We start from the raw sequence: 15,892 nt of genomic DNA on the forward strand, positions 1-15,892 counted from the left end.
ATTCATGTTCCACCACTTCTAAAGTTGCGACTGCAGCGATCTTCTACAGAATCTAGCTCATTGCTGTATTTTTGATTGAGTAAAATGGCAAGTAATGCTGAACTAGAAACTGGATTGAGGTCATTCCAATTCTCCTCAAATAGAAGGCAAAGGGTATCTTGCGTGCTATTTAGATGGCTAGATTCGAACTTTGAGTTTCTCCAGTTATTTCTAGAACTTACATTGCTTAATTGAAAGGCCAACTTCTTGTATAGGATAAATCATTGTTAACACAACAATGTAACCATTGCTCAAATATAAGGTTGTTATGTTCTACTGCAACAACTGTTTTTATTTCCATATGTGAAAGAACATGTTTATACGTTTGGAACTAGTGAATCATTGTCAATTTTGGGACATGTCCAGTAGTATTTGTTCTTGTTAATAACATTTCATCACCCATTAAGCAAAATACTGACTTTTGTATTCTTGTAATACTTTATTATTGACTTGCTTTCCACCAGTCGCTTGAAGAAGCTCTAAAGTATTGTAACTACGTGTTCACCATCGTCTTTGTCTTCGAATCTATTCTTAAACTCATTGCATTTGGCTTCAGGAGATTCTTTAAAGACAGGTAAGACACTTTTTTACTTACTTCCCTATAGAAATGGCAGCACAAAAACACTCTATTCAGTACATCACACTTGTGCTGATGCTAACAGTTTAGCTGGAACTATCTAAAATCTTGATTTTCTGCTCCTTTTCTCAAATGCTTGATTTCCAATTAATTAATTACTTTCTAAATTATAATACTTAATGTCTACATCAAAACAGAACACAAACCTGACTGCCAACTGGGAAAGAATGGAAAATGATTACAATATGTGGTAAATTTAGAAGAATTATAAGCAAAGCCAGGAGGGAATATAAGGAAAGAATATTAAAAGTGTATAAAAGGTAACAAACACTGTTAAAAATGAGAGAAAAAATAATTCTCAATTTGTAGAATATTGACAGATGTTAAATAAGCACTTTTGCATGTTTTTAAGAGAGTGATATTGGAGAGGAATTCTGAATTAGTTGACAGCAAGATGAACAATATTACGATGTATCAAAGATAAATTTTGAGTTAGGCCAAAGGGAAAAAAAACCCAACAGGACCTCAGGAAAACATCCTGAGATTCTGTGAAAGGAAATGGCAAAGAATCTTGAACGTCTGTTTTTGGACTCTATTGAGTGTGCTTTTAGTCAGAGGACCAATGTGATACAGGAATTTAGATGAATGAGACAGTTATTACAGGCTAGTTTGATCAACGTGTCCCAATATAACTTCAGGTACATTAATTCGACATGAGTTATTAGAGAGAATATATTAAAAGTAACTAGCACAGATTTCAAAAGATATGATCATGTTTCATAGAACCCATACAGTTCATTGAGAAAGTAACATTTGGTGAAAGGAAGGAAATGCAATGGACATGGTATTCACAGATTTTTTTAAAAGGCATTGATTGGATGCTACACAGGAATATTTGGAGACGGGAGAAATGGAATTTGGGTAAAGAAAGCAAACTGAATTAAGACTATGTTGGAATGGAAAATTGGAGTTCACTGATTAATTAGGAATTTATTTTAAGGGACATTTGGAGCTTGCTTGTAGGAATTCTTGTGTATTGACATTATATTGATATTATATTGCTGATATTACATGCTGATGTACACATCACACATACAGGATGTATAAATATGATCAGCTAATTATACATACATCAAAAATAGCTAATTGCTAGTTCATTGCTCTGTCAAACTTATGTCAAAGTAGGGAAGTTGGGAACTTTTATATACAAAGTTGCAACAAAAGTTAATGGCATCCAGGGAACCTATGATAAGAAACCCAGTGTGGTAATGCTGTTAAAAGGTACTTTAAGTGGTTAGATTGCATCCAAATTGCCATTTTCGGAAAGTAACATCAAGGATCGCTCATTAACACAGAATAGAGATGCCTTTCAAAGCTTCTTTGGGCTGACAACATCAAAATCAATCTTTGACTATATAGAAAAGAAGCGTTTCTATTGTTAATCATGAGGGGAACATTGCAAAAAACAAACTGTGTGTCAAACCAAAATGTATGATATCATGATAATATAATGACATTTTTAAAAGAAACAATGAGGGTGAGCTATTTTTATTTGGAAAATTAATGCCATATCAACAATACTATTAGCCTGTACATTGACTAGTAAATCTGATGATTAAGCTACATGGCATGAATGATATCTATTTAGAACTTGCAGGCTGATTTCTGGCATTCACATGCTGTTTTGTAAAACCTGTATCAGTTATTTTGCCTTCCCATTACTTCTAAATGTTTGCTGGACTTTATGGTAATTTCCCATTAAATATGTCACAGAAAGTTATGTAATTAGCTTTCTTAACTGAAGTACCCTTCAAATGACATACTTTGAACATACAAACAAGAAACAAAAGGAGGGGAAGTGAGGTCTGCAGATGCTGGAGATCAGAGCTGAAAATGTGTTGCTGGAAAAGCGCAGCAGGTCAGGCAGCATCCAAGGAACAGGAGATTCGACGTTTCGGGCATAAGCCCTGAAAGAAGGGCTTATGCCCGAAACGTCGAATCTCCTGTTCCTTGGATGCACACAAGAAACAAAAGGAAGCCACTCAGCCCTTTGAGCTTGCTCCACCATTTAATTGGATCATGGCTGATTTGATTTTAATCTCAACTCTACATTCCTGTATACCTCCGATAAAGCTTTCACCCTATGGTAATCCAGAGTTTATCTACCTGCGCCTTAACAAGATTTAAAGACTTTGCATCCACTGCCTATTAAGGAAAGGAAAGGAATTCCAAAGACTCAGAAGTTACAAGCCTTCCTGACTTGGACTTGGAGCTATATTGCTGATCTTCAGTGTCATGACAAAATTCTGGAGATTACTTTCTCATATCACTCATCACACTATGACCTGCATAAAATTAGGAACACATTAATGTGGAGACAAGATGTGGCCTACTAGTTAGTGACTTGAAATGCTAATATTCCAAATTAAAATATCACAATGTGTATTCTGGCTTTTTTTTAAATGTCAAACTTAATAACTCTACACTTAGTCACATTGTATTCCATCCACCACATTCTAACCCATTCTCTTTGCCTATACAATTTACCTCAAAACTCCTTAGCCCCTTTCACAATTTATGTTCCCAGCCAATTTTGTGACATTAACAAATTTAGAAATATTATAATTTGACCTCACATCCAAATTGTTCATGTAGATTGTGAACAGCTATGGACCTAGAAATGATCCTTGTGGTAATGTATTAGTAACAGCCTGCCATCCTGAGAATGATCCATTTAATCCTACTCTCTGCTTTCTGTCTGTTAACCAGTTCTCAATCTATAATACTATATTAACGCCAATCTCATTTAGTCTAACTTTATTTACAAAGTTTGTGATGAAATTTGTAATAAGGTCAGTGTTGAGTGGGGTTCTGCAGGGCTCTGTTCTTGGGCCTCCGCTCTTTGTAGTTTTTATAAATGACTTGGATGAGGAGGTTGAGGGATGGGTTAGCAAATTTGCAGATGACACAAAGGTTGGAGATGCCATTGATAGCATTGGGGACTATTGCAGGCTGCAGCGCGACATAGACAGGATGCAGGACTGGCTGAGAAATGGCAAATGGAGTTCAACCTGGATAAATGCGAAGCAATGCATTTTGGAAGGTCGAACTCAAATGCTGAATATAGGATTAAAGACAGGATTCTTGGCAGTGTGGAGGAACAGAGGGATCTTGGTGTTCAAGTACATAGATCCCTCAAAGTTGCCACCCAAGTGGATAGGGTTGTTAAGAAAGCATATGGTGTTTTGGCTTTCATTAACAAGGGTTAATCGAGTTTAAGAGCCCCGAGATTTTGCTACAGCTCTATAAATAGGTGGTGAGACCACTCTTTGGAATATTGTGTCCAGTTCTGGTCACCCTACTCTAGGAAAACTACTGAGGCTTCAGAGGGAGTGCAAAGAAGGTTTACCAGCATGCTGCCTGGACTGAAGGGCTTGCCTTATGAAGAGAGGTTGACTAAGCTCGGGCTATTCTCTCTGGAGAGAAGGAGGAAGAGAGGTGAACTGATCGAGGTATACAAGATAATGGATAGAGTCAATAGCCAGAGACTTTTCCCCAGGGCAGGATTGACTGGCACAAGGGGTCATAGTTTTAAGATATTAGGAGAAAGGTATAGAGGAGATGTCAGAGGAAGGTTCTTTATGCAGAGAGTTGTGAATGGATGGAATGCATTGCCAGCGGTGGTGGTGGAACCAGAGTCGTTAGGGACGTTTAAGCGACTGCTGGACATGCACATGGTTAGCAGTGAATTGAGGGGTGCATAGGTTAAGTTATTTTATTTTACATTAAGATTAATCCTCGGTACAACATCATGGGCTAAAGGATTTGTTCTGAGCTGTACTTTTCTATGTTCTATGTTCTAAATTTCCAAATAATGTATTATTACCCTTTTGGATATGGATGTTAAAATAGGTGAGTTTTGGTTTCAGTTCTGAGAAGATTACATTTTTTAAATGGCCAGAAGGTTATTTGGAACCATGAGCTAAAGATAACCATCACATTCCATGAGTCTACATACTTCCTTGTAAGCAAAATATATACTTCATTGTTACAGGGATCAGTTCAAGGCAAGGTGACGGTCAAGTGGTTTTGTTGCTAGGCTATCAATCCAGAAACACAGGCTATTTTCTGGGATTTGAGTCCTGCCATGGCAGATGGTAGAATTTGAATTCAATAAAAATCTGGAAATAAAATGAAGTGAATTAAAATAGAATGAATTAGTTGTTCATTATCAGGTAGAAACCTGTCTTGTTCACCAATATCTTTGAAGGGAGGAAACTACTGTCCTTACCTGATCAGGCATTCATGTGGCTCCAGACTCACAGCAGTGAAGTTGAATGCAAACCCATCTGGTTCACTCATGTCCTTTAGGGAAGGAAACTTCCATCCTTACCTGGTCTGGACTACATGTGACTCCAGACCCACAGCAATGTGGTTGAGTCTTAACTGATCCTCTAGGCAATTGGGGACAGGCAATAAATGCTGACCTAACAAGTGATGCCCGCATGCTGTGAATGAATAAATAACTGCTCTTTGAGCAGTTAGGGATGGACACTAAATGTTGTCCCAAACAGCAACATCCACATCCCTGATGTACTTGAGGTTTGGCCTACATAAACCATGTCCAATTGTACACTTTTTAAAAAATTGAACATTGCAGATGCACCTTTGGCAGATTCACATACCACTCAGTGTCGAAGGCTGATCACTACTTGCACAAGGATAACTAAGGATGTACAATAAATGTTGATGTTACGAGCGATACATTCCAAAACTAAATTTACAAAATAAATGTGATCATCATTAAAATATACTACTTCCTTTTTCTTCCATTAACCAAAGTAGTTTAGGATTTGATATTATGCTCTTGGTATAATCACAAATACATAAATGCAGCAGCATGTTATTGAGCTATTTCTTTTGCTTGAATTTGCTAAGTTAATCTTTTAGGTTTTCTTACTAACTTGGATTTCATGAGAAACTCTCCATTGATGTAACATTTCTAATGTTGGTTAAGGATACGTGGAAAGGCGTGGTGTTACTTTGTCACTCAGCATGAACCTAATTTTTATGTGTTAATTTGTCATAAAAATTGCTTCAATGTATTAAACTGTCAGTAGGCATTTAGTCTCTGCAGACTGCTCTGTAAATTACCACTCACAATTGTTAGAATGAAACCTAAAATGTTTTTCATTAACATCCAATTCTCCAGTCCAAGCCCAAAACATAGGAAGTGTGAATATTTTGACCGAATGATAGTTTGTTCCAGCTCTCTGTAAGTCCTTTTAAATTTTACAAATCAAAGATTGAAATGATTCAAAAGCTTGCAGCATGGAACAAAGTCATGTGTATGCTTTGAATGTTAATACTCCCTCTTGTTAATTGCAAACAGTCATTGTGGAAGTAAAAGACCCCTGATGAGTTACATCTGGTTGAACAGACGTGATGTTATTTTTCAATCCTAGAAAATAAAGTTAGCAAACAGATGTTATCTGATGAGCATTTTGGTGAAGTTTACATATATCTCAGTGAAAGGTTTAAAGGAGTACTGTATTCACAGAAAATCTAGTGACAAAGATTTGTTCTTGTTTTGTTTTAAAATACATGGCATAAATTAAGTTGAAACTCAAATTTTCCATGAAGTAGCAATCACTATCAGTTTCTGCTGTTCTCTTGCTCTCTATGCTTCATTGCAGTTCAATGCAGTTGGGCAAGGGCTATTGTATTGGGTCATGGGAGTTGCGAGTATTGGCGCAGTTCAATGATAGTCAGGAACTAATGAAGTCTGGTAGATCAGTAAGGAGCTCAGGAGTGGAGTTAGGGATTAAGGGCTCATCCAGAGAGTTAGGTATATAAGTGCCCAAAATTACCCAGATAGGTAAATCTGAACTATTCGGGGAAGCAGAGGAACTGACCATCGGAAGTTTAAATATCCCACCAATTCCCACAGATTTAGCATATTTGGACTACCATCAAGTCCTGATGTGCTTCTTGGCTCTTGTGCCTGGTTTCTTATGATCCAGAGACCCAGAAGATCTGGGCCAACACTGGTTAACTTGCAGATAGTATGTTATAAAACTTCCCATACCATCACTATCCCACTAATTACAGTGTGCGTGGAATACACAAATGCAAAAGCAATTTCTTTTTTTCAGATGGAACCAATTGGATCTTGCTATTGTTCTGCTTTCAATAATGGGAATAACCTTGGAAGAAATTGAAATTAATGCCTCCCTGCCCATTAACCCCACAATCATTCGCATCATGAGAGTGCTACGAATTGCAAGAGGTAATATTATCCCTTACTAATATAACTTGTAAAATTATCTTGATTATGTAGATTGTTTTTTGAAAAGCAATGGCAAACTTTGTACTTCTTTTCTGTTTGGACTTTATATCAGTAGTAGCACATTGCATAAAGAGTAATGGATGCCTGGGAGTTATTGTAAATAACCTGATGAAGAAGCTTAATTTACATTTCTACTCACAGTTAACATCAATATTAGATGGCAATCTTTGCATTACTTCCTGATACAATTATTTGCTACAATTGTATATAGCTTAATCAGTTTTGGTTTTGAATTGTGTCAGCAGTAGCTGTCTGTGCCAATTGGCAATGCATTCTTTTGACTCAATTCACTTAAAGTGACAAAGCAAGAAGTAGGAGACTAATGAGTGGACCAGCTGGCCGGTAAACTTTTATTTCACTGTAGGTACAGCTAGTTTTTACAGATGAAATTAACCTAGTAATGCTATAGAACCTATACATAATAAAATTTTTAAAACTTTCTGTATGACATGCACATTATTTTTATTTTCTGTCTTGTGGCCTTTGAATTGCACTTTTGTTTCAACATTTGTCATAACAAACTGACCTCAGCAAATGCTTTTCAAGCTTTAATTGAGGGTCAACTGAAACAAAGTAGTGCAGTTGCAGCTCTGACAAACAAAAAAAAACCAAAATAATAGAGGAAAAGTGGGAGAAACCCATATCCTCAAAACTTATTTTCTTCTTCTTTATTATTTATTTAGTTACCTTTTGTTTGTGTTAAAAATTTTTCAATCCTCTATTATACCACTAATATTTTCATTATTGTGTTTTTTTTCTTTCAATTCGACGCAAGTTTTAACTTCTTTGTTTAACCATGGTTGGTTTATCTCCTTCCCAGAATTCTTCTTCCTCACTGCGATATATCTTTGTTGTTTGTGACTGTGGGATAAAAATAAATCACTCTACCTGCCTACTACTTGTTCACAGAAACCATGTCTGTTTTTAGCTAAACAGAGCATACCCATAATACCTCAACTTGACCTCAACCAGCTCAGGAACTAAACAGCAAAACAAGACGTTACCTAAACAGCTTCAAGACTGAAGGAATACACTCCTTAAATGATCTGATAATAGACTTCCTACCTCACAATAGCATCACCAATCCTGCAGCCCCGAGGGCAGCCCCGAGGGCATCCCCAGTGTCCTCAGGTCCTGAAGTCCCACAAAGCCTACCTAGACTGAGTGGCATCCAGATACCTGAAAAGAATGCACCCCACCCTGCAGACCCATTGAAATCATGATACTGGACATTAGCACGTGCTCTAGCAGGGGAATGGAACCTCCTGTTACAGTTATTACCTGATTGCTACTACCAGATTGAGGGAGTCAGTGGGAGAGTGAGGAGCAAATATGGAAGGAATGTAATAGTAGGAGATTTTAACTTTCCTAATATCGACTGGGACTGCCATGGTTTTAAGGGCTTGGATGGAGACAAATTTATTAAGTATGATCAGGAAGAATCTCTCATGCAGTCTGTAGATGGCCTATTAGAGAAGGGGCAGAACTTGACCTCCTTTTGGAAAATAAGGCAGGGCAAATGACAGAAGTGTTAGTGGGGGAGCACTTTGGGACCAGTGACCACAATTCCATTAGTTTTAAAATACCTATGGAAAGGATAGGTCTGGTCCTCAATTTGAAATTCTAAATTTTGGGGCAAGGTAGATTTTGATGGTCTTAGACAGGGGGAGGCTGTTTGCAGGCAAAAGAACATTTGGTACGTGGGAGGCTTTCAAAAGTGAGTTTATGAGGGTTCAAGGCCAGCATGTTCCTGTCAGAATGAAAGGTTAAGCTGGCAGGAGTAAGAAACTCTGGATGATTAGAGTTATTGAGGCTCTGGTCAAGATAAAGGATGCATGTGACATGGGAGGAAGTGAATTCCTTGAGGAATATAGAGGATGATGTAATACACTTAAAGAAAGAAATCAGGAGGACCAAAAGGGGACATGAGATAGTTTCGACAGATAAGGCAAAGAAGAATTCATTGAGACTCTACAAGTATCCCAGAATGGCAGAAGAGTAATCAGAGAGAGAATAGGACTTCTTAAAGACCACCAAGACCATCTATGTGCAGAGCCACAAGAGATGGGTGAAATCCCAAATAAATATTTGTCATCAGTATTTACTGTCGAGAAGGCATGCATGCTAGTGAAATTAGGGAAATAAATAGTGATGTCTTGAAGAGAGTCCACTTTACAGAAGAAAAGGTGCTGTAAGTCTTAAAACGCATTAAGGTAGATAAATCCCCAGGACCTGATGAAGTGCATCCAGGACTTTGTGGGAGGCTAGTGAGTAAATTGCAGGGTCCTGAATACTTGTATCATGGACAGCCAAGGGTGAAGTGCCCGAAACGTGGAGGGTGGCTAATGTTGGCATTTGGAGAGGCAAAGACTCACTTGGGATACTCAGCATGGCTTTGTGCATGGGAAACCATGTCTCACAAATTTGATTGAGTTTTTTGAAGGAGTGATCAAGAAAGTAAATGAGGGCAATGTGGTAAATGTTGTCTACATGGACATAGCAAGACTTTTGAAAGGTACTGCATTGTAGGTTGTTGGGAAGATTAAATCTCACGGGATCCAGAGAAAGCTAACCAATTGGATACAAAATTGGCTTGAAGGTAGAAGGCAGAGGGTGGTGTGGAAGGTTGTTTTTCCAGACTGGAGGCCTATGAGCTTTTGTGCCACAAGTGTGCCACAAGAATCAGGTGCTGGATCTAATTTTATTCATCATTTATATAAATGATTTGGACGAGAACTTAGGAAGTTTGCTTAGAAAGCCTGCGGATGACACCAAGATTGGTATAGTGGACACTGAAAGTTATCTGGGAATACAATGAGATCTGGATCAACTAGAGCAGTGGGCTAACCCATGGCAGATGGAGTTTAATTTAGATAAATGCAAAACGTTGTATTTTGGTAGGTCGAAGCAGAGCAGGGCATACGCAGTCAATTGTAGGGCTCTGGGAAATCCTGGAGTGTTATAGGTTCATAGCTCCTTGAAAATGGAGTCACAGGTATACAGGGTGGTGGAGAAGGTTTTTGGCATGCTTGCTTTCATTGATCACAGCACTGAGTATAGGAGGTGGGAATGTCTAGTTGTGGCTGTACAAGATGTCAGTGAGGCCACATTTGGAGTATTGCGTGCAGTTCTGGTCACCGTACATAGAAAGGATTTTACGAAACTTGAAAGAGTGGAGAAAGATTTACCAGGATTCTACCTGGACTGGAAGGTTTAAGTTATAAGTTAAGGCTGGATAAGCTGGGGCTTATTTCCCTGAAGCATAGGAGACTGAGGGGTAACCTTATGCAGGTCTATAAAATCACGAGATAGTCTACATGGTAGGGGTGTCTAAAATTAGAGGGCATAGATTTAAGGTGGGGGAGAGATACAAAAGGATTCAGAGGGGCAATTTTTTCACAGAGGGTGATGAGTGTCTGGAATGGGCTGCGAGAGGTAGTGGCAGAGGTGAGTACAGTTTCATCATTTAAGAAACATTTGGACAGGTACATGGATAGGATAGGTCTGGGAGGTTATGGAGCAATAGGACTAGTTTAATTGTGAAAATTGGTGGCATGGACAAGTTAGGCTGAAGGGCCTGTTTCCATGTTGTAAACTTCTATGATTCTATGAAATATGGAAAAGTTTTGTATGACATTTATACCAAGAACAAATGAAACATTACCAAGTGGTTTAGTCCATGGCATTGTTAGTGGTAAATGTGGATTTTCTCTCATGTTGTCTCCCAATTAGCAACTCCTTTGTCTTTTGGGCCTCCACACCACTTGTTCCTCGGCTCCCCATTTTCTATGCCCTTTCCTTTTTGAAGAAGTCATATTGAACTTGAAAATTTAACTCTGTGTCTCCATAGATGCTGCCAGATCTGCTGAGTTTCTCCAGCAATTTCTGTTTTTGTTTAAAACATTTGAATTGATTTTTATCAATACAACCTGAAGAAGTATTGTCCCTGGTGGAAAGATACTATAGAGACAGAGCCTATTTTGTACAGATTGTAACTGAAAAAACAGAAGGAGAGTTAGGTGGGCTGTATAATGGACGTGTGTCCTTCCGAACTGATGTTCAATTCTGAGTTTTGCTCAGGGAATGCTTTACAACCAGAGAAACAACAAAACATCTGGCTTTGGCTGTTCAACGTTCTAAACACTAAGTGTTGGTATGAGCATCTCCAGTAGTGACTGACTCCCTATCCCATCAATGTTAGAGCTCACCAGATCAAACTCCAAGAGTTGATTGGCAAACATCCAGGCAAATCACGTGCCTTGATGTGGAAATTCTACCTTGCTTGAAGCTGCTGTCCAATCAGCAGAGATCCAAGAGTAAATGGATAGACAGTTTTCCTTCGGGAGAGAGTGCTCAAAGAGGTTAGAGTCGAGACCAGGGTGTGTGACCTTCAGTAGCGACCTCCTTGTCTCTCCATACCTGCTCCCAATTCGTCCTGGATTGAGAGAATGGAGGACAACCACCCTCATCCCACCCACCTTTTAATGCAACAGACAGGCTGACCTGGTTCCTGATTTAGAGAACTAGTCACGTTTCTCACCTGCCGGGAATGGCAGGTAATCAAGCTGGTAACACATTGAGTAAAAAATGAGGTCTGCAGATGCTGGAGATCACAGCTGCAAATGTGTTGCTGGTCAAAGCACAGCAGGCCAGGCAGCATCTCAGGAATAGAGAATTCGACGTTTCGAGCATAAGCCCTTCATCAGGAATAAGAGAGAGAGAGCCAAGCAGGCTAAGATAAAAGGTAGGGAGGAGGGACTAGGGGGAGGGGCGATGGAGGTGGGATAGGTGGAAGGAGGTCAAGGTGAGGGTGATAGGCCGGAGTGGGATGGGGGCGGAGAGGTCAGGAAGAGGATTGCAGGTTAGGAGGGCGGTGCTGAGTTGAGGGAACCGACTGAGACAAGGTGGGGGGAGGGGAAATGAGGAAGCTGGAGAAATCTGAATTCATAATGTAGTTCGGAGTCCGTGTGGGATCAGTCGGTTCCTTAGGCAGGTGCTGAGGAAGGAGATGTGGCTGTGGTAACGAGTCTGTTTGAGAACGTGGCTGAAGAGCTTCTGTGAAGAGGAGATGACCTGGGGGGTGCAGTGAGAGAGAGACTCACTGAAATCCTTGTAGAGGGAGGAAGAGAGCTTCTTCAAGGAAGGCATCCTTGTAAGAGGATTCGCAGTAGGTTAAAATCTTCGAGTAAAAAATGAGGTCTGCAGATGCTGGAGATCACAGCTGCAAATGTGTTGCTGGTCAAAGCACAGCAGGCCAGGCAGCATCTCAGGAATAGAGTAACACATTGAGGCCAATCTTCCCAATTATTTGCCTTCTTACAACTTGCCTCACCATCTCCAGGGAGGGAGTAAGTGCAGTCATGGTGTTTCTTAAACCATCTATTCAAATAATCGTATCAAGTATATATTTTTACTCTTCGTGTGTATTCACTACTTATAATAACTAGTATATTAAGTGTTCCTTATTAATTTTTACATCCCTAGTGCTGAAACTACTCAAGATGGCGACTGGAATGAGGGCTTTACTCGATACAGTTGTGCAAGCTTTGCCGCAGGTATGTTGGAGGAACATGATTTAAAAGTCTGTAAAAGTGCTTTCACACTGATATGTTACTCTCATTCTCTCAACGTTCAAATGTATATGTAAAACTGTGGTTTAGACATAATTTAAACTTAAAATTTATTAAACACTCAGATGATCACTTTGAACCACCATAGCATACAAGACTAGGGGCCAGTTGCTGGAAAATGGGACTAGAGTAGATATTGCCTGATGACCAATGAGGATATATGGACTGAAGAGTTTCTTTCCCTGATGTAAAACTCTGACCCTATACTTGTGTACTTCCCTTCATAAATCTGCTACATTGTTCCTATATGTTGTTAGTTTGAATGTTATTGACATTTTGAAATTTCAAAAGAGCAGCCAGAAATATTAATTGAGAAATGTGCAATTATCAAATTTTGAGAGAAAAATGCAAAATATAGAAACGTAATGTGTGATTTTAAATTATATGTTTGGAATTTGAAACATTGAAGGTTAAGCAAAATGTTGATGTTAAGGGTAAGTAACCAGTGTTAATTTTCCTTTCTATAATTATTGCACAACCTGGTTGAATTATAGACATTGATAATGCTGTAGGTTAGCATGAGATGTACTGTGTGAAAAAAATCTTCCTTGACAGGCATACTGAGAGTTCAGTGCATTGTTTTCATGCCTGACTGAGGATGCAGAAATAATTAGCATCATATTGTGGAAGAAGGATGAACTGAGGTAGAATAATTAAACCTATATTTAAATTTTACTCAGATTATTATAAAATCTGAAGAATTATCAGGGTCAAAATGGGAAGAGGTTTTTTATTGGGAACAGCAAGCACTCTTTCATAGAAGGATTTCCACTGGTCGAATAGAATGTTACAGTAGCTTATTGTACTGTTTTTTGCACATCTGATTCACAGTGTGGGCACAATTTAAACCAAATGAGTTGAAAGTCCACTTTTTCTGCTGGGTTAGATGATGTGACATGACATAATTGTTGACGACTGGCAACTACACAGAGATAACATTTACATTACTGACATGAGATGTGAATCATGTAGTACTAAAAATACAATGAACTTTTCTTGCAGTACAGTACTTGGTATCTACATATATGGTACAATCACAGACAATTGGATATCTAGGCTAAAGCAAAAGCAATTTGGATGTATTTGATGTACTGCAGCACAATTCTGTCAGTGTGTCATCCTGCAAGAGGACTTAGTAGGACGGAGACTAAGATCTTTGTACTATTAGGTCACATATCATGGTATAGTGATGCCATCATGAGCTAGTTCTTGAAAGATATATCATATATCTGCTGTGAGTCTTAACACAACATTCCCCTGTTTTTGAAGAAAGGAAATCCTAAACAGATATACATCTTTGTATGGAAGCATATTGTCAAGTTAACAATTATACAGTTAACAAGATTAATAATTCAAATTTTGATGGAATGTTTTGGAGATTTGCCTACTCGTTTGATCTGTGATCATTTACCCATTTGGAGACGTGCATGCTATTCTCAGTTATTCTTGGCTGACAACTTGATTGTCTTGCTTGTTTATATCACTCAGCAGCATCATGCACTCATTGCAATGGGCTTTTTTTCTTGTGTTTCTGTCTTTATCATTGTCTTGTCATGCATTTGGTCTGGGTTGGCTACTGGTTCATTGCAAGGTAGTACCATGATTGGTAATAATGTCATACAACCTAAGCTGATTGCATATCTTAGAATCCGTTGCTGATGTGGTATTGTGTGTGAGATGCGTTATTTATATGAATATATTTCAAAATTATTTATTATAGAGTTTAGATTTTGAACAAATAGTATGTGGGATTTCTCTGACTATGAATTATTTTAGTGATTGACGCATAGGTATTTGTGCAGTGATGGTGATTTAATTTAAAACAGTATAAAACAGAGATTTCCTGAACAGTAATGAGGTTTTGTTTTCACCGGGTGAGTTTTACTAATGAATTGTGCATTAGGCTTCAGTAAGCAGGTTCCAAAGTTTTGATTTTGGCTTGAGGGAAACACTCATATCTTAATATGGACTGGTAAATTTGACTTCAGTCGTGGGTAAGTTGTTGGAAGGGATTCTGAGAAATAGGATTTACATGCATTTGGAAATGCAAGGGCTGATTAAGACATTGCTTTGTGTATGGGAAATCACAAATCTCAAAAATTTTATTGAGTTGTTTGAAGAGGTTACCAAGAAGGCAAATGAAGGCAGAACAGTAGACATTGTCTACATGGACTTTTAGCAAAACCTTCAACAAAGTCCCACATGGTTGACTGGTTAGTAAGGTTAGATCACGTGGGACCAGGGAAAGCTAGCCAATTGGAAACAAAAGAGGGTGACGATAGATAGTTGTTATTTGGACTAGAGGCCTGTGACCAGAGGTGTGCTGCAAGGATTAGTCCTAGGTCCACTGTTGTTTGTCATTTATATCAACAATTTGGGTGAGAATGTACAAGGTATGGTTAGTAAATGTCTGGGTGACACCAAAGTTGACAGTATAGTGGACAGTAAAGAAGGTTATCAAAGAGTACAAAGAGATCTTAATCAGATGGACCAATAGTCTGAGAAGTGGCAGTTGGAGTTTAATTTAGATAACTGTGAGGTGTTGCATTTTGGTTAGGTAAACCAAGGCAGGACTTACACAATTAATGGTAGGGTACTGGGAAGTGTGATTGAAGAGAGGGATCTAGGTGTTCACGCTCATAGTTTCTTGAAAGTGGCGTCAAATGTAGACAGAATGGTGAAGAAGGTGTTTGGCATGCTTGCCTCCCTTGGTCAGATCATTCAATATAGAAGTTGGAATGTCTCATTGCAGCTGCACAAGACATTGATGAGGTTACTTTTGGAATGCTGCGTACAATTCTGGTCATCTTGCTGTAGGAAGGATATCCTCAAACTAGAAAAGGTGCAGAAAAATTTACAAGGCTGTAGGCAGGACCAGACGGTTTGAGCTATAAGGAGATGCTGGATAGGCTGTTACTTTTACCCTGGAGCATGGGAGGCTGATATTAATTCATAAAATCATGATAATGCATAGATAACGTAAACAGCCACAATTTTTTCCAAGAAAAGAGTAGTCCAAAACTAAAAGGTATAGGTTTAATGTGAGAGGGAAAAGATTTAAAAGCGACTGATGAGGTAACTTTTTCACCCAGAAGGTGATGAATGTATGGAATGAGCTGCCAAAGAAAGTGGTAGTGGCAGGCACAATTACAACATTTAAAAGACATTTGGACAGGTACATGAATAAGAAATGTTTCGAAGGATATGGATGAAATACAGGCAAATGGGATTAGTTAAGTGTGGGACACGTGGTCAGCAAGGCCAAGTTCTACTGAAGGGTCTGTTTTCGTGCTGTTT

The 15,892-nt window shown here is 38.7% G+C and overlaps 1 protein-coding gene across 1 annotated transcript in view; it reads left to right on the forward strand.

Moving 5' to 3' along the window:
- cacna1ha (calcium channel, voltage-dependent, T type, alpha 1H subunit a) overlaps positions 1 to 15,892 on the forward strand; it is a 295,360-nt gene that overhangs the window by 221,370 nt on the left and 58,098 nt on the right. Inside the window, exons 25-27 of the mRNA XM_060840534.1 lie at positions 504 to 613; positions 6,772 to 6,905; positions 12,450 to 12,520. Coding sequence (XP_060696517.1) covers positions 504 to 613; positions 6,772 to 6,905; positions 12,450 to 12,520 — 315 coding nt within the window. The remainder of the gene's footprint in view (positions 1 to 503; positions 614 to 6,771; positions 6,906 to 12,449; positions 12,521 to 15,892) is intronic.

The sequence above is a fragment of the Hemiscyllium ocellatum genome, chromosome 20, assembly GCF_020745735.1.
Source record: "Hemiscyllium ocellatum isolate sHemOce1 chromosome 20, sHemOce1.pat.X.cur, whole genome shotgun sequence".
Taxonomy (NCBI): Eukaryota; Metazoa; Chordata; class Chondrichthyes; order Orectolobiformes; family Hemiscylliidae; genus Hemiscyllium; species Hemiscyllium ocellatum.